The sequence below is a fragment of the Monodelphis domestica genome, chromosome 5 (assembly GCF_027887165.1).
Source record: "Monodelphis domestica isolate mMonDom1 chromosome 5, mMonDom1.pri, whole genome shotgun sequence".
Lineage (NCBI taxonomy): Eukaryota > Metazoa > Chordata > Mammalia > Didelphimorphia > Didelphidae > Monodelphis > Monodelphis domestica.
In genome coordinates, this window is record NC_077231.1 from 204,544,464 (window position 1) to 204,570,301 (window position 25,838).

The following is a 25,838-nucleotide window of genomic DNA, read 5'->3' on the forward strand; positions in this document are numbered from 1 at the left end:
AGAATTCAGAAAATCTGTGTTCAAATTTTGGTTTTGCCATTTACTACCTTTGTAAGACTAGGCAAGTCATCTCATTTTCTGGACCTTAGTTTTCTTAGCTATAAAATGAAGTCCTTCGTCTAAGTCCCTTCTAGCTTTTGATCCTGTGATCTCTTATGTAAGGGAATGCCCTTAAAGAAATAGACTGGTTTTCAAATGAAGAGGGTATGTATGTCCTTTCTCACTTGGGATCCTCACATGGAAAGAGAGAGAAGAAAGAGTTTAGATTAAGGTCTAGGTACTGTACCCCAGGCATGGTTCTGGCTGGATGATTTGAATCAGTTAATGTTGACCTGGAGGGAGGTTTCCAGTGTTGCACACCAGAGAGATGCATCCTAGACTCAGGTATGTTACACACTTTTACCAGACACTTGGGCAAAGGCATAGGCCAGTGTACTTAACTAAATCTGAGCATGACACAAAGCTGAAACTGAAAGCTATATGCTGGATGCCTGCCTTTGGGTCCAAAGAGATCTCATCAGGTTGGAGAAATGGATAGAAGTTAAAAAGATAATGTTTAATAGGGATAAATGTCAAGGGGACAGCTATTTGGCTCAGTGGATAGAGCTCCAGATCTAGAGATGGGAGATCCTGGGTTCAAATTCAACCTTTGACACTTCCTAGCTGTGTGACTCTAGGCAAGTCACTTAACACCCATTGCCTAGCCCATGAAAATGATTTTTAGTATGAATTCTAAAACAGAGGGTAAGGGTTAAATATATATGTCTATGTATATATATATATATATATATATATATATATATGTATATATGAAAGAGAAGATTAAGCAAGAAAATGGTTTGTGTAAAAAATAAAACCAAGAATAAACATGAAAATCTCTTGGGGTTTTGTTGTGGAATGCGAGATGCCTTGAACATAATAAGTGCATAATAAATGTTATTTGAATTGAATAATGTAACATGGCAACTGAATAAAAAGGTAATGTGATCTTAAGCTGAATTAATAGAAGAATAATGTCTAGCAAAAGCAAGGTCATGGTATTACGGCATTTTGTCCTTATCAGGTCACATCTAGAATACGATTTAGTTCTGGGCACACATTTTAGTAGGCACCCTAGAAAACTGGAGGAGAATAAACAGGATAGCCCATATCCTAAAAGGATTCTTTGAAGGAACAGGGGATATTCAGCCTAGGGAAGAGAAGACTCAAAGGGGAAACGGAGAGCAAGTATTTGAAGAACTGTTACATTGAAGAGATATTAGACATTCTGCTTGGCTTTAGAGAGCAAAATTAGAAATCATAATAAGGGGCATATTTATGTTCAATAAAGGAGGAAAAAACTCTACAATCTGAGTTGTACAAATGTGAAATCGAGGGGTAGTAAATGAGTGAAAACAAATTTCTTAAGTGCCTGCTATGTGTCTGCCATTATAGAAACAAACCCAAAACGAGGCAGTTCCTGCCTGAGGAAGTACATTCTAATAAGGGAAGATAGCATATAAAATGGGGGAGTGGTGGTTAGGGTTAGGGTTTATATATATATATATGTATATATATATATGTAAATATAATATATAATATAATAATAATATAAAATAAAGATGTGTTAAACATAAAGTATAAGTATGTATCATATATAACTATAATTGAAAATAGATACTTTTGGAAACTATATTTTTGAGAACTATATTTCAAGAGTTCTTTTGTAGTCCTATATATTTTATTTCACGTATTTAAAAACATGATTCCGAGGAATGACTCATAGGCTTCACTAGACTGTCAAAGGGCTCCTTAACACAAATCGGGGAAGAATCCCAATTCCAACTTGTCCAAGGTAGTAAGTAGCAGAGTTGGGGCTTGATCCCATGTCACGGGATCATATCACCCATTGAAAAATAGAAGAGACCATAAAGGGATTCAAGCATGTTACATAAGAGGATACAGAGACTCAGAGAAATTATGTAACCTATATAGGAGGCTTCTAAGTGGAATGAGAAGAGTGCTAGAGTAGGAAGAGCTGAGTTCAAGTCCAGCCTCTGATACATCTTATCGAAAGACGTTGGATAAATCCCTTAGCCTCCTGGGCCTCAGCTTCCTCATTTGTAAAGTGAGGGAAGTGGAAAAATGATCTCTGAGGTCTCATTCTAGATAGAGAAAGCTATGATTTCTACTCTGAGAAGAGTTAGACTAGATGACCCCTGAAGTCTTTCTTCCAGCTTTCTGGGTGTCTGGGAGCCTAGATGGGGCTCACCATGAAGAGATAGATAAGCCGATGACTATACAAGTCAATAAATGAGCATGAAGGCAAAAAGGAAGGAAAGACAGATGGCAAATGGGGAGGTCCATTCTATTTCCCCTAGTCTTCCTCCTGGACCCACTGTATATACACCAGTGAGTTTGCAGGTTTGCCTGAAATGAGAAAAGGTTGAGCTATAGACCACTCTGCTGCCCTTTTAGAGAATTTTGGTTTCCAGAAAGTCAATAGGGTGGAACTAAGGAGGCTTGTGGAAAAAAAAACCAAGCAAGGAAAGTGTGATCCAAAGCTCCCTCCCTAGAATGCTGAATCTCACATCACCTCGGGCTAATGTGCAGCAGCAAAAGTTTATTTCTGCTCATGTCTGCAAGCAATTAATTAGCAAGTTTATTGGAAACTAGAAGGCCACGTAACCTGCTCCAGACAGAGCCTTTTCCTGACAATTAGCCATCTTGTGGGCTCCTTACTCAGGGAAATAAGAGCTGAACTGAGGTAGATTTTATTTTAACTCCTTCATGGTCAGAAGACTGACAGAAAGCCTCTTTTTCAGGGAAAGGTTTAGAGAACAAAATAAATCAATAAGCCAAGGAATCAATAAATCAGCAAACAAATGAAAATAAAACTCCTAATTAAGACAGCCCACAACCATTTATTAGCTGCTTTCTAAGTGCGAGGAATTGTGCTGGGGGCAAAGAAAGGCAAAAGATAATCATTACTCTCAAGGAATTCATGGGAAGTAACATGCAAGCAACTGTGTACAAAGAAGATATATGCAGAATCAACTGCGAGAAAGCACTGACATTAAGGGGAGAGGGGGAAAGCTTCTTTCAGAAGACTGTATTTTATCTGAGGATGAAAGAAAACCAAGAGCCAGAAATCAGAAGTGAGGAGGGACCGAATTCTGGGTATGGGGGTGGGGAGCCATTGAATATCCCTAATCAGGAGATAGGGTGTTTTATTCAAGGAACAGTAAGGAGGCTGGTGACATTGGATCAAAGATTTGGTGGGGAGAGGATGAGTAAAGTATAGGAAGAATGGAAATGGAGGTGGGAATCGATTATGAAGGGCTTTGAATGCCAGACAGAAGGTTTTATATCTGGAGGTGATAGGGTTGAATAGGGGGCTTGAAGTGTTTAGAACTTTGCTTTAGGAAGTTCAGTTTGACAGAGGATAGATTAGAGTGGGGAGAAGCTTGTGGAAGGCAGACCAACCATTCAGCTATTTCAATTAGATGTGAGGTGATAAGGGTGCCTGCCAGCACAGAGGGGGAGAAGGAGGCATATAGGAGAGAGATTTCAAAGGTAGAAATTCCAGGCAGCTAGCTAACACCATGAATAGACTGCCATGGCTGGAACTGGGAAAACCTTGGCTCAATTCTGGCCTCAGACTTGCTACTTGTGACCCTGGGCAAGTCACTTAACCTTGATTGCCTAGCTCTTGTCACTCTTCTGGCTTAGAATTGATGCTAAGACAGAAGGTAAAAGTTTTTTAAAAAAAGAAATTATAAAATTTGGCAACCGATTAGATATGGTTGATGGGTGGGGGTGAGAGTGAAGAATCAATTATAACACCTAAGTGAGAGCCTGGCAGCCTGGAAAGATTGTGGTGGTGTCCTTAGAAAAGTCAGAAAGAAGGAAAGGTTCTGAGGAGAGTGCTGGGTATATTGAATGTAATATGTATAATAGATGGTTGAAGATGCCAGAGAGGGAAGATATAAGCCACATATGTGGTCTGGTTGGACAGAATGGGTTGGGGATGGGGTCTAGGTATGTGTAAATGTGCTAGTATTTTACAATTTTAATATATGCTGATTGCATATTTATCAAGTAAATGGATGAATGACTTACCAAGGGTTGGCTGAACCACTATGACTACGCCAGCATCAGAATTCTTAGCATACCCATCCCAATCTTCTGGATTCCTCTAAAAATCTCAGCTCATTGAGTTTATAAGGATGATAGTGAGCATGATCTGAGTACCTGCAAATGTGTGTAGTCTCTTATTTGTGTAAGGATATAAGGATCACATAATAGTAGAGTGAAGTGGCTCACAAAGGATTAAGTGGGCAAACTGAAAGGGTGGGTAGTCTTTGTGGGTTTGTTTTCAATTTGGGGACACTGGTACAACATCCTGGGGATCAGTGCTGGGCCTTGTGCTGTCTCATGGATTAGATCTACTCATAGAAGTTTCCTTCCTTTTGGAGAAAGATCTAATAGTTACCATGGTGAGGTTAAAAATCTGGGGTCTCTGAGGGAAGGTCATCCTTGAGCTGAGATCTTTAGTGACTGTAGGAGCGGTCCTCCTTACAAAAGCTCTGTGAAATGTACAATTGTTAGCCCCTTCTTATAGGTTAGGGAACTACTGACAACCATTGAGGTGACAGGGATTGCCAAAGATCAGATAAATAACAAGGGGCAGAGCAGGGACTCTCTCTAACTTGGGACATTTGACTCCAAATCTAGTCTTCTCTCTATTTTGCTAGGTGTTTCCCTCTGCTAAGCCAAGCTTTCATTTTATACCAGCAACAACTTCTTGGGCCACTAGTGAGGCCAAGCAATTCGATTTGTGTACTATTTATTCAGCAGTTACTATGTGCAAGGGATGGTGCTGGACATGAATATAGTAGAGACAACTTCTTCATGCCAGTAACAAAATGTATAGACACTGTGATGGTATGAACATTATAGTGGGAGAGGTCAGCCAGGGCACTGGCCACCAATGGTTCCCACAGAGACACAGAGAGCTTCCTGAAGGGATGAAATATGTCCTACACCATCATCTCCCTCAGTTGTTCAAGCCAATACTGACGGAATTTAAGAATTCTCAACCCGAATGGCTTATAAGTCAACTTCAGTCTTATGTAGGAGGGCTTCTGGGATCTCCTCCCTGTCCACCTACCCCATTTGTTTGTGCTTTCTCCTTAGGAATTATTTGGTATGCATTTTGGAATAAATGTCTACTTCTATATCTTCTCCAATCGAATTTAAGAGTCTTGAGGACAGGAGTGGTTTATTTTTGTCCTCTGTGCCCAATATGTGGCCTGAATTCATGAAGTCAATTTTTTAACTGATGTTCATTGAATATTCCACGTGTCTCTTTCTCAGATGAAAGAATCCCAGGTATCTTCACTTTCTCCAGTTACCCAGACTTTCTTACTGTGGATTTTCCTTGAAGCTTTGCTTTTGACTTTTCTCCAAGTTATGTCAATTTGAAGAACTTAAAAACTAGTCTAATTAGAGTTGAATATGGTGCGGCCTTCCCTTTTAAATTCTGATTTCTGAATTCTTTCCCCATCTCTCCCCCCTCTCCTTCACCCACTGAGAAAGCAAGCCATTTGATATCAATTCTATATGTGAAATCATGCAGGACATATTTCCATATTAGCCATATTTTTAAAAAGCAAGAAAAATAAAGTAAGAAAATTATACTTCAATTTGCACTCAGAGTTTTGTCTCTGGAAGTGGATAGAATTTTTTTCATCCTTGAGTTCTCCAGAATTATCTTGGATCACTTTATTGATCAGAGTAGTCAAATATTTCACAGTTGATCATCATTACAACATTGCTGTTGCTGTGCACAATGAATCTCCTGGTTCTTGGCACTTTACTTTGCATCAGTTCATATAGGTCTTGATTTCCCACCCTCTTAATTATTTTTACTGTGGAAGAAAAGCATGATTGAATTTCAATAATTTGATCAAGGTCCCTCAGGGGGTTAGTGGCAGAGTTAGGATTTAAACTTTAGTCCTATGATTTATGTTTTAAAGAGTTTTTTTTCCTTCTGAAAAAGGTACAATGGAAAGAAATCTAGTATTAGAATCAGAGGTTCAGGTTTAGACCCCATCTCTGTCACTTATTACCTATGCGAGCTTGGACAACTTCTTTGGCCTCAGTTTCTTCACCTATAAAATGAGAAGATTAGACTAGATGGTCTCTGAGGTCCCTCCTAGCTCAGTCTATTATTTTTCCTTTAATCTCCTCTGGGATCTATTCTTTTCATATATAGTAAAGACAGGTTTACCTAAATGACCTTGAATGCCCACTGCAGGAGAAACATTCAATGAATCTAAAGAAGGGTTATACAGGCATTCTGTTGCTCACCTCTAGGTCCCGGAGAACAGGGTGATCTTCTATGCCAGGAAATAACACTCGCATGGTGTACGTCCGATAGTCCAAGAAGGGGATTCCAGCTCCATCCAGATCACTTGTCAGTTCATGGATGTCTGTCTGTAGCTCAGCAAAAGCTGGGATAAAGGAAAACCAAAAGGAGATTGCTAGGGATGGCGGAAATCACATAGAGGGAGAACTCCAATGATCAAGGTGTGATCCCAACTCTTTAGAAGTGCCATAGTATAAGTTAAAACCCATCAGTCTCAAAGCAGGGGTCCTTAGCAATTTTGTATATATTGGACCCCTTGGGAATGCCGGGGAAACCTATGGACTCATTTTCAGAATCATGGTTTTAAATAGAAAAAAATAATATAAACATATGGGTCTACAAAAGAAACCAATCACAATGGAATACAGGTATCAAGACATTTTTTAAAATTCATGAACTTCAGATAAAGAACCTGTTTTAAACTCAGTTCCTAGGAATGAAATTAATAGATGAATGTTCTAGAGTAACTATTTATTATCTCTAATTTATGATCCTGCTCTTCTATCTGTGAGTGTGAGTCATGTTTGTGAGTAGTTCTGGTGTTGGTTTTTTTTTTTTGCATGTTGTCTCCTTTATGAGACTGTAAGCTCAAGGATAAGGACTGTCTTTTGTCTTTCTTTGTATTGTCAGAGTTTAACACAATGCCTGACACATAGTAGGAGCTTTTTTATTTTAAAAACCCTTACCTTCTGTCTTAGAATCAATAATATGTATTGGTTCTATGAAATTGGAACCTGTTACCCTAAAAAATATGGATTCCCACCAAAACTATGATTTCCAGGAGCCCACTCACTTCTTGCCATTACGGGCTGAGGTAGACAGGAGATAAATTGCATGGAGTTCCCATGTCCAGGTTTCTTTCCTTCTTGTTGGCAGCTTTGGTGGAATGGGCCATTTTGAGCAGGTAGAAAACAGTCACATGGTTCTATTTTTTTCAGATAATAAGCTTTAAAAATATAATACTTGAAGTATTGGATATTAATTTAACTCTTACAGTTCTAAAGTAGAAGAGCAGTCAAAGCTAGGCAATGGGGGTTAAGTGACGTGCCCAGGGTAACACAGTTAGGAAACGTCTGAGGTCAGATTTGAACCCATGATTGTCTAATCTCCAAGTCTGACTCTTGATCCACTGAGCCTCCTTCCTAACTGCTCCCAATTGTAGGAGTTTAAAAAAATGCTTCCTGGTTGACTGCTTGAGTGACTGCCATGAAGGATATTAGTAAGAAGGATGATTAGATTTCAGAAAAGTCTTCCTCATGGCTTAACCCAGTTCAAGAAGTTAAATAACCAAGGTCACTAAGCAGAAAATTTTAACCAGTCTCATTTATATGGTGCTTTAAGGTTTATAAAATACATTTCCCTCAACAACTCTGTGAGGCAGGTAGTACAAATATTATTATCTCTTTTTTATAGATTGAGGAAACTGAGATGGACAGGTGAGAAGAATTTGAGGTAGGAGCTGATGGTGAGGCAGGATGACTGGGAGGATGGTGGTACTCTCGACAGTAATAGGAAACTTCAGAAGAAGGAAGGGTTTAGGGGGAAGATAATGAGCTTTGTTTTCTACAGGTCAAATTTGAGATGCCTATGGGCCATCCAATTCAAAATGCCTAAGAGGAAGCTGGTCATGTGGGAGCTTAGGGCTGGATACATACAATTAGGGAGCAACTGCTGCGAGATGATAGTTGAGCCTCTTGGGAGTGACTGAGATCACCAAATGAGATAATAGATAGGGGAAAAAGAAAAGGACCCATGGCAAAGCCTTGAGGGCCATACACAGTTTAGTGGCTATAACCTGGATGAAGACCTCCAAGAGAGACTGAGAGGTGGTCAGACAGAAGGAGAAGGTCAAGGAAAGAAGAGTGTCAGGAAAACCTAGAAGGAAAGTAGTGTCTGGGGGAAGAGGTTGTTCAGTACTGCCAAAGGCTGCAGAGAATTCAAGGATGAAGACTGAGGAAAGGTCTGTAGATTTGGCAATTTAGAAATCATCAGTGAGCTTGGAGAGAGAAGTTTCAGCTGAACTGATGAAGGGAGAAGCCGGACTGTGGAGGGGCAAGAAGGGAGAAGATAAGAAAAGAAAGCTTTCAGTGTGGGTGACTTTCTCAAGGAGCTTCGCTGGGGTGTGCAGAGGTGGGGAGAGAGCTAGGTCAATAGCTAGGAGAGACTATAAGATCTACTGAGAGTTTATTAGGAATGGAGGAGATGTAGGTATGTTTGTGAGCCACAGGAAAGAAGCCAAAGTGGAGGCAATCTGATAGAGAAGATGGGAGAGGATGAGATTAAGAGTTTAAATTGAAGGGTTAGGTGTAGGATGCAAACTCAGACCCCTCCTTTCTCAACAGCCAGATCTTTTCTCTTGTTGCCTCTCATGAAAAAGGTGATGGTGGTGATGATTATGGGGAGCCTGACCCAGATGTTTCTTAGAAGCAGGGAGTGAATGAATCCCATTGTGAAGGATATGCAACCTCTACCTTTTAGAAAAGATGTGTCAAACACCCTGGCTTTGGGCCATGATGCAGTGGCAACACTCCCAAGTGTAGCCGAACCAAAGTAAATAAAAGCTAAATAAATAAAAATAAAAATGATCATATTAATAATATGTGGTTTTCTGAGTCAATACATGCCCACAGAGATGCTTGGTGTGGTTTAGTGGCTTCTTCTTTCTATTTGAGTTTGACTGTTTTAGAGGAATTGACCCATATGCATATATTTTATGTGTGATTTATTATGGAGAAATGTGAGAAATAGAGGAGTATTATGGTGAGAAATCTGGCTTTGGAGCCTGGACAACCTGGTTTATAGTCTCATCAAACTGCCTGGGGAATGGAGGGGGTGGTCCTGAAAAGTTAGGCCACTTTCCAGAGTTACATGGCATTTTGCCAGGCAGAACACGAACTCAGGTCTTAATGATTCCCTAGGCTGGCCCTCTATTCACTCCACCATGCTTCCTATACACGGAGACTACACATACTTAAGTATTATGACATAGTGCATAGAATGTTTGACCTGGACACAGGAAGATTAATATGAAATTGCCTTGATGAGAACTAAATGTGTGACTCAGGGCAAATTCTTTAAACCCTCTGAGCCTCAGTTTTCTCAACTGTAAAATAAAGGATTGGTCTATGTGGCCCTAACATTTCTTCCAACTCTAAAGTCAGTGTTTCTATGTCAGGCTACTCCCTGTAATAGTCCAGATGGCAACTTTTCCTCCTTTTTCATCCTGTGTAATTATGGTCTATATTATGCAATGAATCACAGTGATGGTGAACCTTTTAGAGACTGAGTACCCAAACTGCAACCCTCACATAGCATATGAATTGCCCCCTTACTTCAGACAAGGGAGGGAGGAAACACTCCCATTGGGCTGCTGGGCAGAGGAGTAGGTTATGTGAGAAATGTTCTCAGGGTCTCATGGAGAGGGGGAGGGGAGCAGCTTCCTCTGGCATGCATGCCATAGGTTCACCAACATGGTTCTAAGCATGCTGGGGGGGACTTGCCCCAGGTCTTTTCACATTACATGGCTTCCAGGGCATCATTCTAATTGTCAGCTGTTATTTCCTTCTATAAGATGAACCCATTTCTTCTTTTAATCATAATCTCTTGAATGATATTTTTATGCCAGTGAAAAAAACTATTAACAGACACATATGACTAACATATATATACATGTATTATATGAATGCATATACACATATGTATATACACATACATGGACAGCTAGGTGACTCAGGGGACAGAGAACTGGAATCAGTTATGTGACACTGGGCAAGTCACTTAACCCTGTTTACCTCAGTTTCCTTCTCTGTAAAATGAGTTAGAGAAGGAAATGACAAATCACTCCAGTATTTTTGCAAGAAAATCCCAAATGGGGTCACAAAGTGTCAGAAACAACTGAGCAACATTACAACAGACAAATACACATGCTTCATTTTCCTCTGACTTTTGCTCCTTCTCATCATCTGGAGGTAACTAGGCTCCCATAAGCTACGGCAGAAGAAGCACAAACAAGTTTTAGCAGGTTCTTTCAACTTGGAAAGGCTCTGAAAAGGGCCTAGTGAAAGGTTCGCTATCATTGGTTTAAAGACCAGTCTAGCTAAGTTTGGAGATTAGCCACAGGGGATGACTTTTTTCAATTAAATCAACTAACCCTCCGTCTCCCAACACACCAATATACACACACATGCATGTCTCCAGTACACAGTAGTTTTAGCCTGCACTGATGGAATCGTGACTAATTCTGGCATAAATCAACAATACTATTGAAGTATTAAGTGAACATAGACACCTATCAAATATCTAAAGATTTCAAAAACCTAGAGTTATCTTCATAGCATGGTGAGTCATTAGAGTAGGACCTATCCATGTCCCTCTCATGTTTGTGTGTGTATATAAGTATATATAAAATCTTAGCCACTTCTGTTGTGTACACACACACACACACCTACATGCACACGCGCACACACACACACACTCACTCACTCACTTCAGTTTCTTTGCTCGTCCTAAAAGGGACCCGAGTTCCCTGCCAGGTCACCTCTATTGACAAACTGTCAGGAATGTGACTCCCTGTCTGACTGCTAATTTCTCCTTCCTTCTGAAACTTCTCAAAGGGAATCTTCGCTTGCTCGATGCCCCAGCTTTGCTGTCCCCTCCCAGTTAGGTCACTCAGCTGGTGGGGAGAAAGAAAGGGGGGAGTGGGGGTGGGAGAAGCTTTCTTTTTATCAGACGGTAGCTTTCCTTTAAGTCACCAAGTGCCTTCAACATTCAAAGCACCGTGCCAGCAACACATGAAAGAGATTCTAATCACTACACCTAATTAGAGGGAAGAGTACATTGCGGAGAAAAAAATTAAGCGGCGTAAATATAATAAAAGGCAGTAATTAACAGTCCCACAAGGCGGATGCTGTGTTGACAGCTGAAGGATGCAGAGAGGGGAAGGAAGGAATCCGTTTCCCCATCAAAAAGTAGGCATTTCCCGATAGGGAATTGGTGAGGCCTAAATCCCTTGGGTATAGAACCTGGCTTATTCCATAGAAAAATCTATAGCAAAGAACCACTGTAGATTCTCCCTCTCAGGGTCACTCATGAAAATGATTCCCTAGGGAATATAAGTGACTGACTCCTACACTTCCCTCTTTTTGGATTGCTTAAATTTAATTTCATTATGCTTATTTTGTACATACATGTTTAGTATGTATAAAATTATATAAACATATATACATAATATATAATTATAATTCATATTTACATATACTCATTATACTGCCTCGAGGTGTATATGTGTATATATACACGCACAAAATTATACATTCCTCTATTATACATATGCACATATAAAAAAGGGAAAATTAAAATGAGGGCCTCCCCTCTTCCAACACAGAGGTGGACCTACTCTGCAATTTGTAATCTTGCTGAGAGTTTAAATGATTTCCTAAGGGTCCCACATCCATCTATATGGGAGAGACAAGGCTTGATCCCCAGTTTTTTTGACTCTGAGGCTGGTTTTCTATCTACCACAACAAGCTGCTCTAGAAACATAATGACTGAGTGACCCTTGTTAAGTCACTTAATATCTCTTCTCCCACCAGGCTTGGAGGTCCATAACCATAATCTCTATAGTTAGGTCAGGCTGAGGCTAGTGGACAGTTTGACCTTTGGAGTTTTGAGCTATGGTTCAGTTAAAGCTGATCTGGTGCCTGAACCAAAGCTGCTGCTGATATGATGAGGCTCTAGGGAGAGGCAGGTCATAAGGCTGCCTAAGAAGAGTTGAACTGGCCCAGGTTGAAGCATCTGTGTTGATAAGCAGTGGGATTTTGCCCAGGATCAGCCACAATTCTTCCAGCTTGGGTAAGATAGGAAACTCATTCTCAAAAAAAAAAAAAAATCTCACTGCCTCAGGCAATTCTCTAAAATTATATGCTGCAGTATAGGTAGCTATCTACATTGGTAAAAAGAGTTTCCTCATTGGGAGTTTCTTGCAACAATAAAATCACAAGTCTAGTCTAAAAATATAGCTCAATCATAGATAGATGGCTAGCTAGATAGATAATACAAAGCCTAAGGTCCATGGTCAGTTCCTCATCAGAATGGTCCTAAATAGTGGTGAAATGTTAAATGATTCAGTACCCAGATGCCAAAGGGAGGAGTAACTGTTTGAGTGAACAGTATATATAACTCAGGTGTACTTTTATATTGCTACTGAAAGTCTATCTTTCATCTTGTTGCCTCCTGGCCTCAGACCTGAGTCAGTGGTGGAAAGATCACTGGTCTAGGAATCAGGAGATTTAGGTAACAGTCTTGGATCCTTCTGCTACCAAACTTTTCACCTTGGATAAGTAACTTAAACTCTGTAGGCCTTGGTTTCTTTATTTGTAAAATGGGAAGATTAGATTAAGTTAGATTTAATGAAATTCACCATGAATTTATTAAACCCATAAAACTTCATACAAAATATTGAACTAGATAACAAAGAAACAAAAGCAAAAACAATCTTCTGTTTCGGAATTTATATACTAAGTACCAATTCTAAGTAAATAAGATACTGAGTATTAATTCTAAGTCAATAAGAAAGGAGTATCAATTTTAAGTAAGGTACTAAGTATCAGTTCTAAATGAGGAGGATGCTCTGTATCAATTCTAAGATACTATCAATTCTAAGTAATTCTGATGATCAATTCTGAGTGAGATATTAAGTAGTAGTTCTAAGTAAGATACTGAGTATTAGTTCTAAATGAGCAAAATCCTAAGTATCAATTCTGAGTAAGATACTAAGAAACAATTCTAAGTGAGATACTAACTAGCAGTTCTGAATAAGTAAGATACTATGTATCAGTTCTGAGCAAGACACCAACTATCAGTTCTAAGTGAGATATGAAGTATCAATTCTAAGTGACATACTAAGACAGCAGCTCTAAATGAGAAAGATACAATGTATCACTTCTGAATAAGATACAATGTAAAAAGAAAGATACAATGTATCCGTTCTGAGTATATAGGTGTAATGACTTTTCGAGCCAATGGACCCAGGCTTCCAACACCGAAAGAGTGGGACTGTCTCTGTGCATCGGCTTTTCCACTTAAATCTCCTTCACGCACAAGTGTCTTTGTGCAATAAACACACAAAGACAATCATCGGTTACCGAGAGACTACTACTATCAGTTCTGAGTAAGATACTAAGTAGCAGTTCTAAATGAGTAAGATACTATGTATCGTTCTAAGTTAGATACTAAGTACCAAGGCTATACAATTGGGGTTATGTGACTCACCCAGAGTCATACAGCTAGAAGTGTATGAGGCCTGATTTGTACCCAGATCTTCTTAAGGGGTGGTGTGGTACTCTATCCACTGGGCAAACTAGCTAGCCTGATCCTTAGTTCTTAATTACAGAGTCAGCACATAGTGGATATTCATTAAATGCTGACTGACTGACTATGATGTTATAATGTCTACCTGGAACCCAACTACCCTTCCCAACAGGCACCTTCTTTGCACTCCAATGCCACACGGGACTCTAGGTTGTCCATTTGCATCTGAAGCCTCTTCAGAGTGAGGTCACTCTCACGGGACTTGCGCTTGTATGCAATAAGCACGGCCACGATGAAGATGATGAGGAGTCCACCAGCCACAGCAATACTGACAATGGCAGGCAAGCTGAGAGGGCTATCTGGAGAGATGTACACCATTCCAGGGGAGTACTCCATGCCCCCTACACGGGCCTGTAGGATACAGAGGGCAGAAGTAGTGGTGAGCCATAGGGTTTGATGGGCCCCAGGAAGGAGATGGACATAAAAAAGAGGCCCAAGTTAAAGTCTATACTGTTTTGGAAATAGATCTGTTGCTTACGGATAAACAGGTGGGCTAATATGAAACAAATGACATCAGCAAATGACATGCCACTTGTACTACAAAAGTATACCACTAGTAAAAGAGATCAGGGTGAGAGAGTAGCTGATTTATTCAAGTCCATTTCTATTCCCCCCTCCCCCCAAAAAAATACAGGGGAAGGAAGTATCAGTTTTCATATGGGAAAAAAAAAACCTATATATAATCACTACTCTTGGGACAAGTAGGAAACTGAATTAGTCCTTAGAACTCTTTGTTTATACTCCAGTTTCAGAGATGGGGAAACTGAGCAAACAGTACCTTCAAGCTACAACTCTTCTTCCCTTCTCTGAAACACTGTGGTAGCCTAGTCTGCACCATAGTTTCCAACATTTACTTCTGCCTTGAGTGTTTCATTCTTGGTTTCAGTATTGACATTTTTCTCTCATTCAACTTTAGGTTCTTTGAGGTAGGGATCAATGGCTTCCATTTTCTGGGTATTTGTCCATTACTTAGCACAGCATTTGGTGCATTGTAGGTGCTTAAAATAAATGTCTATTGACAGGAAGTGATGATATGTTTCCCATCCCTTTCTCTAATTGCCAACCAATACTCCCTTAGTTGTCAGAGGAAGCTATTCAGACAGAAACTTCCCTGGGCAATGTATACCCCATGCACAGTGTGTGAGAGTTTGGAGGGGTCAAAAGGAGAGGACCTAAGAGGTAGAAGGGTTGATAAGATGAAGGGACAGTCTCTGAATGGCACAGAGGTTAGAAAACATTTTGAGTGCTAGTTTTGGCCTCATATCCCTAAGATTGCCAATACCAGGACAGAAAACTCTTAAGTCTCCTTCCTGCCCTTTGCCCCTCCTCCCAATGCTCCACCCTCGGCCTGGCCATGTCAGGCTCACCATCACTTTATGCCGTCCAATAAGATTGGGAGATTCACAGAGCAGCTGGACGTCTGACACTGTCACGGTGCATGGCTTCTCTCCGACCAATACTGTGTAGTTCAGTTTCATGTTACCCCCAGCCACCGGTGGTATCAAATTCTTACCCTGGAAGGAAAGAAAAGCCCCATTTCCCAGCTTGAAGCTACTACAACACCTATGTAGGTCTCCTCTCCCAACCTGAATTCTCCTTTCATGGGATCATTGAATACTACATGTAGAGTTAGGAGGTCATCAAGCCCAACCCCTTCACTTTCCACACGCAGAAACTGAGGCACAGACAGAAAAGTTCATTGACTTGTGTAGGGTCACAGAGTTGAGGCAGAATTTGAACTCATCTTTTCAAGTCTAAACCTAGCACTCTATCCACTGCATAATTGAACTTCCTAAGGGTATGTGGAAACTAGTAACAGTTTGCATAGTTAGGAGAGGGCATCCCAACACTCCCTGGAAGCTCCCAGAGAAATTAACTGTAGGAAACATAGAAGCAGGATGAGACTTTGGCTTTTCATTTCCTAAATCCTAAAGGGGAGGCCCCAAATTTGGTAGTAGCCAGACAAACTAGAATAAGCTATCTAGATCCATTCCTCTGAGTTATTACCTACTCTCCAATATATGAACCAAAGTATTTACTTTCTGGGGATCAGTTTCCTCATCTGTAAAAGAAGGAGATTGGACTGGAAGAAAAGCCAAGCCACGGGAGTGGCTAACTTTGACTCAGAAAGCATTTCCTAACTCTTTAATCTCATGCTGGTCCCCTTCTCCTTTACCTTCAGAATGATGGGTGTTCCAGGCTTAAGCTCCAAGATGCCTGAGGGGCCAAAGGCCTCAAACACAGGATTAGGATAGTAGGTGAAGTTGGTCTTGTTAAGGATCAGCAGGGACTGGACATTGTCTAGGATGAACCCAAACTCCTCAGGCCTCTCAGTCAGGTCAGATTGGTGGTCAGGATCCACAGCAAGGGCTGGCGCCTGGCAAGTCATCTCAGTAGAATTCTGAACCTCACAGACCTGTGTGGGTGAGAGAGTGCCAGCATCTCAATATACAAACATAGAATACACACAGGATGCCCAAGAACGTTCCAGGCTAGGTAGATGACCACACATATAGAAACGGCATAGCTTTATGACTCCCATCCCCACCCAAACTGCCCAGTCCCCCAACGCACATTGATGTGTTCCTTCCCGCCATGCTTGGCTCGGATCTGCGGGTTCTGGATGAGGTCCAGGTGCGTCCCCCAGACAACAATGGGGGTGTTTCCACTGAAAGGAAAGAGAATGAGGCATGTGAGTCATTGGGTTCAGAGAAGAGCCTGATGACTAATAATACTAATGTTGAAAAATAAGTCAGGACAACGATCATCAAACTGAAAAATGGTGATGACGACCATAAGTAAATTGAATAATAATTATGATGATCAGACTCAGCAATAATGATGATGATGATGATGACAATGATAACCAGACGAATAATAAAGATGTGACAATGGCACTGATTACTATCTGAACAACCTTGGCCACTTAACCTCCCTGGGCACTGATAATTTGTGAGGTCCTTCACAACAGTTACAATCCTATGACTGGGCGCCACCATCTTGACAATTATTCTTTCTTCCGAACCTCTCTCCAGGGTAGAGATTTGTTCTAAGATAAGTAAAAGAGCTTGGACTTGATCTAAGGGAAGACAGTCTGGACCGTCTTCAAATTTACATTCTGGAAACTAGGGCTGGTCTCATGGATAATTCTCCAGTCCCCTGGATGAATCGCCATTTTAAGACAAAGGACAAATCTTGGAACAAGAAGAGAAGGCAATCCCCTTCTCATCTGAGAGCTTAGGACTGACTCTACCCTTCACCGCTCCCATCCAAACTACCAAGGAGTACTAAGAATATATCAGAAAGCATAGTTCTTGAGGGTTCCCCAAGTAGCAGACTCTAGCCTGCCCAGTCTAAGAAGTCTCAATATTGCCAGCTGCAGGGTCAAGAGAATGGTGAGCTACTAAGGAGCAGAAAGGATAGCCTTCTTTCTGCCTGGGTAGTTTTCTTTTATTTATTTGGTATGTATTTTTAAAAAACCCTTACCTTCCATCTTAGAATCACTGCTGTGTATTGGTTACAAGGCAGAAGAGTGGTATGGGCTAGGCAATGGGGGTCAAGTGACTTTCCCAGGGTGACACAGCTAGGATGTATCTGAGAGTAGATTTGAACCCAGGACCTCCTGTCTCTAGGCCTGGCTCTCAATCCCCTGAGCTACCCAGATGCTCCCCATGTGGTGATTTTGAAATATATTTTTTAAGTCAATACTGTTTGAATTAAACTTTTTTTTTTCCCAAAGGAACCTAAAACCATGTATTTCCTACCTAAGAAGACAGAGAAGATGAATGGAGGAAGTTCCATTGACTTGTAGCTTCCTCACCATTTAATTGGTGAGAATAGCCTTGCCCAAAGGCAATGAAATATTTCAGAGGAGTACCCTGATATTGAGATCTGCATTTCCCAATCATTTCCCCCCATTTACCTATTAAGACCTTTCTGGGCTTTGTGAAATAGTGGGAAGTCACCTTCTCTTCAGAGTGGTGTGGATTTGGAGTCAAAGACTTGAGTTCAAATCCTAGCCCTCCTACTTCATACCTTTGTGACACTAGACAAGTCACCTAACTAATGTCTCTGGACCTCAGTTTCCTCATCTAAAAAGAAAGAGGGGGAAAGTTTGGGAATCTCTAAGGTGCCAGAGCTAGGATTTTGTATTCTCATTTCTTCTTCTGCACCCCAGTTAGCCATCTGTTTGTCTATATCCCATACTCCTAAATGTATTTTATATACACACACATGCACATGCCAGCCATCTCCCTTGATAAGCTCAGAGAGGAAGGGTTCATAACCTTTAGTGCATCCTGGATCCCTTTGTAAGTCTGTCTAGGGACCCCAAATGGACAGTCTTTAGATGCATAAATAAAACACATGAGATTACCAAGGAAGCCAACTATATTCAATAGTATTCAAAATATAGAGGGGGAAAAGCTGCTAAGCTTGTGGATCCTTGATTATGATCCCTGGCTCGAGACCTTCCCCCCCCTCCCCATCTTTCCTCTGGCAAATGAAGCCCCAGTAAAACCTTAAGGTATCTTCTTGCCCGGTGATGTGGCTGTTGTTTCCTCCTCCTTTTCTGCCACCTCCATCATTACCATGATCATCGCTAGCACCACCTACCACCATGATCAATACTTAGCAGCTATCTCCCTAACTCAAGCTGTTTCCCTCTAATATCAACTACATGCATAATGCAAACCGTATTGCTCTCAGATTTTGTTTCCTTAAGCAAAAAAAAAATAGTTTGCCTTCACTGGCGAATTTAGAACTTGTCAGAAACCTTTCTCTTGATGATCACATTACTCAAGGTTGGCTGCATAAAACCAGAAGGCACAGAGCTATTATTTATATGACTAACATGCAGGGGAAAGCTGTGAATTAAACCAAGAAGTGATTTCAGCAGAGAACTTTTCTACTTGGAGCACAGAGGCAAGGGCTGGGAATAGAACTGGAGAGGGGAAATGACGCTGCAAAGCAAACATCCTGGATGCCCCTGTGTACTGGGTTCAAAGCCCCTCTGGCCACCAAGATGTGATGAGATCTGTTGTTCCTTCCCCCTTTTGAATGAAAGTGATCACCAAACCTCTCAGGGCTATCAGGCTTAGCAGAATAGCTACAAAACTGCTAAGAAGAAATAAATTTTAATACGTATAGGGAAAGGCCCTATTTTAATTAGCTTTAGAATATTCCTTACCACAAATGGCCCTTAGCATCTCATAACTTTGTTAGTCAACCCAGCAGCTAAAAGAGCCTGCCTTGATGCCATTCTGGCATAACATTGCAGACAAGACTAATTCTCTTATTGTTGGGATGGGAGGAAGGGTTGGGGTGGGGATGAAGAATGAGTACATAAAGGCTTGATGGAAATTGCTTAGAATAGTGATGGTGAGCCTTTTAGAGACTGAGTGCCCAAACTACAACATTTATACCACATGTGAGCCCCTCCTCCCCAGACAGAGGTGGGAGGAAGCTCCTGCCCATTTGCCTGCTGGGCAGAGGGATGGCTCATGTGAGGAATGTCCTCAGGTGTGTGTGGAGAGCCGGAGGGGATCAGCCCCACCCTTGCATGCTCCAGTACACATGCCATAGGTTTCCCAACACAGGCTTAGAGGCTGAGGACAGGGTTAGGACAAGGGGTCTTGAGTCCTTAATAAGGTGATATCCCCATCATCACCTATCCCAACATCTCTTTTCCTAGTCGATGCTCATTAATATGTGTCTAGAAATGAAGATCTCCTCCAATGGCTGAATGAGAGATTGAATCATTTTGAACCAAAATTATCTTCCAGGTTAGAAAGCAGGATCCCAGACTATTTGAGCCAGGAAAACTCATTTTCCTATAGAAGTTTGGAACAGTGGGAAGAGCTTTAGGCTTGTAATTAGGAATTCCAGTTCTGATATGGAATAACTCTGAGCCTTTGGGCAAACTAAGTTCTCTTTCTAGATCTCAGTTCCTACTGTAAAATGAAGAGGTCAGACTGGAGGAACCTTAAGGCCCCTTCTGACCAGGACAGGTTACAAATGCATAACTGAAGTATCAGAGAGCCCAGAGTAGCTCGATGTATTGGCCAAGATCACACAGCTAGTTATCCATGCTGTCAGAACTTGAACCCAGGTCTCTTTACTCTCAATTCAGCATTCTTGTCTGCTGTGCCTCATTGCCTGGCTCCTTTCTTGAGGAGTACTTGAGATGTTTCACACACCCGATCGCCTTCTCACAACATCCCTGTGAATAGACAGAGGGCATGGACTATTCTCTCCATTTCTGGAGGGTTGAAACTCAAGTTTAGATTCAGGTCATGAAACCAGTGAATAGTGGATCTAGAAAAGGACCTCTAGCCCACCCCAAATCTGAACTTTAGGGACGGTTTTCAAATTTCAGTTATTATCAGTGTTCAAACACAAGAGGACTCAAGGGAGCCCTTGTTCAAAATGAGGCTTACAGTGAATCTTCACAGAGATAGCTTGATATCCTCCAAAGGGAGGAAGGAATAAAGGAGGGAAAGAAAGAAGGGAGGGGAGGAAAAAAGGGAGGAGGGAGGAAAGAAGGAAGGAAACAAATATTTATTGAGTGCTATCTGTTTTAGAAGTATTATCTTATTTTATTCTCACATGGTGCTTTTATTATTTCTATTTTACAGATTCAAAAACTAAGACAGGGAGAGATTAAGTGACTTGCCCAGCTGGAGTCATATAGCTGGTAAGTGTGGGAGGCTAAATTTGAACTCAGGTCTTCTTGATTCAAGAGTTTATGTGGAACAGAAGAAGCAAGAGAATGAAATGTCTGTGTAATTTGGGGAGCAATCTGCAACAACTCCCAGAGCATCTACAAAATCAGAATGGCAATTAAGAGACCTCCAGGATTCCTGAGCTTTGAAGGATGGAAACCAAAGAATAACAGCAAAAGAGGCTTTTTCAGAGATCACGGGACCATAGAATCACAGCTGGCAGGGATCTTAAAAGAGATCAAATCCAATTCCCTCATTTTATAGACAGACCTAGAGATTTGCCCAAGGTCACAAGACAGTGTTAGAAGATGGATTTGAACCCAGACCTTCCAGACTCCAAGTTCATCCACTATATCCAGGTGAATCTTACCTGATAATGCTCCACTCAGGCTCAATTCTCTGGATGGTGGGGTCCTCCACATATTGGAAGTAGAGATCTGCATGGATTTTGGCCTTGTCCACTCGTACAAGCACCTTTGACTTCTCAATCACATCCTCTGAGGAAGTAGTGTTGCAAATGATGTGGGAAGTGGAACGCCTTAGGAGAGAGGAAGGGCAGAAGGTCACAGGATTAGGTGTTAGGAACTGGGGGAGGGGGTGACTCATACCCGCACTGCACCCCAACATCATTCCACTACCCCAAGGGACTCCAGTGACCACTAGGGAACAGTTCCCTGGATGACAGCTCACTGAACTTTTTTTTTTAACCCTTATCTTCCTTCCTTCCTCTACTCCCTAACCCTGGATTCCTCATCCACTGTGAGGACATCTCTCCTGCCCTCCCATCTTTTCTCAGTGCTCTCAGAGAGATCGGTGCTCTGGTAATCAGAACTCACATTTGCTACTTGTCTTCCTTTGATCTAACTGTCCTCATCACACAATGGGGCATAGGGTTTCCACCACAGCCTCTTCTTGCCCATATCTCCTAGTACCATGGTGGTTGCCCCAGCAGAGTTTGCCAGAGTTCATTACTAGAAAGCCAGAGGGATGTGGGGCCAGGCTGTTCCCTTCCCCCTCTCCAGGGTGCCCGAGAACATTTCTCACATCACCTGCCCCTTTAAAGGTTCACCATTGTAAGATTTAAATTAATATCAATAACTCTAAGTATTATATTTTATAAGATTTATTAGTAATCACTTGAAGTAGAAGAAATACCAAGTAGAAGTAGAAAGCTTAAGTATGACCTTGTGAGTAAACTTTCTTGCCAAGCTCTTCCCCCCAGCCTTCACAGCCTCGTTTGGAGAAGACGAGAGAGAGAGGCAGGGTCACACCAAAATATATTCTCCCTATGTGAGTATGTAGGGAAAACATACAAATGGGATGTTGGGTAACAGAGTCCTGGGGAGCAAATTCGATCCACAGCATCACTGTCCGAGGTCCTCTTGACTATTTTCCTGGTACCACTGTGGTGGAGAACAGGTAGGGGTGGGCTGCTGCTCTAGGAAGCTCTGTCCCTGGACAGCAAGAAAGTCAGTTGCTGCAAAGCTAGGGCTTGGGGGAGTCAGCTCCAAACTAATCTTAAGAATCGGCCTGTTTCTGGGAATAAACACTAGACTGGATCCAACTGAATTTCCCAAGGAGGTGGGGAAAAGCAGAAAGGAGAAAGCTGGGGAATGAAGAACATGGGTAACGCAGAGAAGGGAGCAAGGAGTCCTTTTTTCCCACACCTTCCATGGATCTCCAAAGAAGGGTGGTTGCCTGCTCCCTAAAGTGGGGTGGATAATTCCACTTTGATTATATCATTTTTCTTTTCTTTTAAAAAAATCCTTACCTTCCATCTTAGAATCAAAACTATGTGTTGGTTCTAAGGTTACAGAGTTATAAGGGCTAGGCAACGGGGGTTAAATGACATATCTTGGGTCACACAACTAAGAAGTATCTGAGATCAGATTTCTACCCAGAACCTCCTGTATCCAGGCCTGGCTTTCAATGTCTACTGAACTATTGCTACCATTTTTCAATGATCTTATACTATGTATGCCTTCCACATCCCAGAATCCCAACCTCCAATAAAAGTAAATGCTTATTGAACTTGATTAGATTAGACTTGGAGTGCTTGTTCAGTTGAGACTCTTCATGACCCTATTTGGGATTTTCTTGGCAGAGATACTTGAGTGGCTTGACACTTTCTTCTCCAGCTCATTTTACAGATGAGGACACTGGTGCCAACAGGGTTAAGTGACTTGCCCAGAACCACTCAACTAGTAAATGTCTGAGGCTAGATTTGAACTCAGGAAAAGTCTTTCTGACTGTAGGTCCAGTGTTCTCTGCACTATGGTGCCACTTAGCTACCTATCAGCTAGAGCAGAGGATGCCACTAAGAAGTCCTAATGTCCTGAGTCACCCAATAAAAAAGGAACACTACCTAGAAATAATGACTGACAAAAGCTGTCCTCCCTTCTTCTGGGGATGCCCCTTTTGTACTTCAACTTGACTTCCTATCAACATGGTGGTTTGGTGTCTCTGCCTAAGGCTCCCACAAAAGTGAATGCCATGGATAAGGGACTGTTACCTGTAGAAGAGGCAGGGCTGACTTCCAAATGTCACGGCCACATTGCTGCCAGCATTCAAGTTGGTGCCAGTGATGGTCACTTGGGTGCCCCCAGATACAGGCCCCCGGTTGGGCTTTAGGTCAGATAGTGTCAGTGTCTGAGTAGAGAAAAGTTCAGTTAAGAAAGTATAGAGGTGTAGATCAAGAACACCAGGAGAGGCTCTACTACTGGCTCTTAAGGATTAGGCTATGAGTCTTCAAAGGAAGAGAATGCAGTCCAGCTATATTGTCCTACTATATCTCATCTGCATTACCCAGATTTCTTCTAGAAGGCTCTGGAAGGTTCCGGGGCTATATGGAACTGGTACAAATTCATTAGCAAACAGGAGCATCTGGTGGACCTAAATATCAACATGGCTCCTCTCTGAAATGTGGACTCTGCCCCAGGCCTCCTCCATCACAATGGTGAATGTCTTTGGCAAGCATGTATTATCTTTTGATACTGATGGCTAGATCTGGTCATGGAAAAAGGTTACTTCTAATATGATGCTTTTCAAGGATGCTTGAATGGTTTTCATGTATGGATAAGAGACATGCTGAAAGAAAACTTTTCCATTTTCTGAGCAAAAAATGGAAGAAATAAAGCTCAATCCTATTACCCTTTTAAAAAAGACTGGACTAAATCATGAGCTTTTAATGCTGGGATCTATGAATTTAAATTTTTATGAGTATCTTATTAAAATTGGTTTTCTTTGTAGCTCTATGTATTTAAGTATTTAAAAATATTATTCTTAAATATTATTCTTAAAGAGGTCCAGAGCCTTCATTAGACTGCAAAAGAGTCCATGATTCCAACAAGATTACGAACCTCTCAACCAAGTTGTTTCTTTTTTTTAAAGTTATTTCTTGAAAAACATTTTTTAAATAAATTAATTTTTTTTAAAACTCTTACCTTCAGTCTTAGAATCAATACTGTTATATTGGTACCATGGCAGAAGAGTGGTAAGGGTTAGGCAATGGCGGTTAAGTGACCTGCCCAAAGTCACAAAGCTAGGAATTATCTGGACTGTTAGTTCTGAGGTTCTTTCCAGATTTACCTCTTCTGATTTACTACTTATTACTTGGGTTACTTTCTATCTCTCTGGGACTCAGTTTACCTACATGTAATGAAGAAACTGAACTTCATTATTTCTAAGGTTCTTTCTGGCTCAAAAATCTATAATAACCCAGGGGGAGCAGAGCAGAGTGAAAGGCTAGCCTGCCATGACACCTCAGTCCTCCAGCCCCTTCCCTTTGGTATTTGCCACATATTTCATTGGCATTATTCTCTAGAAACCTTGCCTAGAAAGGGGAAGCAATTTTCCCAGGGTCAAACGGAAAGGTAACCACCACTCCAAGTACAAGACTGCTGAAATCCCAGCTGACATTTTGTTGATGAGGCCATAACCTCTTCAATGGCCTGGTCTAGAGAGTTTTCCATCTCCCTGGGTCAGTAGGCCAGTGGGATGGGCCAGGGGCCAGGGGCAGGACTCAGTTTATTACCCAGACCCCCACTGCTCTTCTGCAGGAATGGGGTGGGGGTGGGGGGCAGTGAGAAAAATGTCTGTTTGTTGGAGGATTTGGAGTTTCAGTTTGTTCCTTCATTAGCATTTTAATGGAAAAACTTTCCACTCAGTCCCAAGTGAGAAGCCAGTATCTGCATTTAAATGAAGACTGCCCCACCCCCCCCCCCTTTAAGAATTATGGCCCCAAAGCTTGGAACTCCTCAGCTCCACTCAGCAGGAAGGTACCTGACTGACACAATGGCTTTGCCTAGAGCTGGGAATCAATAACACCATTAGAGGAGAAAAGAAACCCAGATGACAGATGCACACCAATGGGGTGGCCTGCACCTGCTTCACCAGGAAACACACACATGACAATGCTTGCTCTTGCACGTGCCCTTGGAAAGGCTTTGCCCATCCTTACCAGTGCATGTATGTTCCAGGTCACACAGCAAAGCCACTAACTGCCTGTACCCTCCTGCCAGCTATTGGTGAGGTGTTGGCTGGTACCATCCAAGCCTGTATCTTCTCTTCCACATTCCCCACCTTGCCTTCCCTTCAGGTACCTTCCCCAACTTCTGGGCCTTTTCAGAATCCATCTGTTGTAGCTGGGTCTCAAGCAGGGTTGTCCTCTACTCATCTTCCCTCATTCATTCATTCATTCATTCATTCATTCATTCATTCAGTTATTCATTCAAAGAGCCCAAGAGGGGAATCAGAAGACCTAGGATTGAATCCTGGTTTGGCATGATTTATTTAATGACTCTGAGCCTTGATTTCCTTATTTGTAGAATGAAGGAATTGAACTAGATGGCCTTTAAGATTCCTGATTTCTTCCAGATCTATCAGTTTATGATTCTCTTATTCTAAGTAGCATATCTTTATATATTGCTTTGTTTCCCTCTACAAAAGAGAAGGAGGGCTGGCCTCATCCCCTTAAGTGACTTTTTCCAGGGAGGGAGAAGACAGAAAATTACTGGAAACTTATTGGGTGTTTGGTGGAGAGATGTTGCCAGTATCCAGGGGGCTTCAAAGCACTCCTCTTTTAAATGTTGCCATTTGGTTAAAGGGAATTTCAACATGTGAAGAAGCTTTAGCCTAGTGGTTGCCTTTATGTGAGAGTTCGGAGAAGTAAATAATCTAGGCTGCCTTCACCTCTCACCATGGTGGTATAATCAGGCACTGGACTGAAGGAGCTATTCAGAAGGGGGAGGATGTGATGGAGAAACATTTTAAAGTTGCGAGAAAGTATTAATTATTCAAGCTATAGTTCATAAATATTTCACTGTGGGTTTGTATGG

At 41.6% G+C, this 25,838-nt stretch overlaps 1 protein-coding gene across 3 annotated transcripts in view; it reads right to left on the minus strand.

The window, feature by feature from the left end:
• Window positions 1-25,838, minus strand: part of PLXNA4 (plexin A4) — a 690,148-nt gene that overhangs the window by 73,989 nt on the left and 590,321 nt on the right. For all 3 annotated transcript variants that reach the window (XM_056799707.1, XM_056799709.1, XM_056799708.1), the window contains 7 exons: window positions 23,015-23,151; window positions 20,873-21,040; window positions 16,355-16,448; window positions 15,957-16,196; window positions 15,148-15,294; window positions 13,897-14,131; window positions 6,355-6,497 (listed from right to left, as the gene is read on the minus strand). In XM_056799707.1, coding sequence (XP_056655685.1) covers window positions 6,355-6,497; window positions 13,897-14,131; window positions 15,148-15,294; window positions 15,957-16,196; window positions 16,355-16,448; window positions 20,873-21,040; window positions 23,015-23,151 — 1,164 coding nt within the window. The remainder of the gene's footprint in view (window positions 1-6,354; window positions 6,498-13,896; window positions 14,132-15,147; window positions 15,295-15,956; window positions 16,197-16,354; window positions 16,449-20,872; window positions 21,041-23,014; window positions 23,152-25,838) is intronic.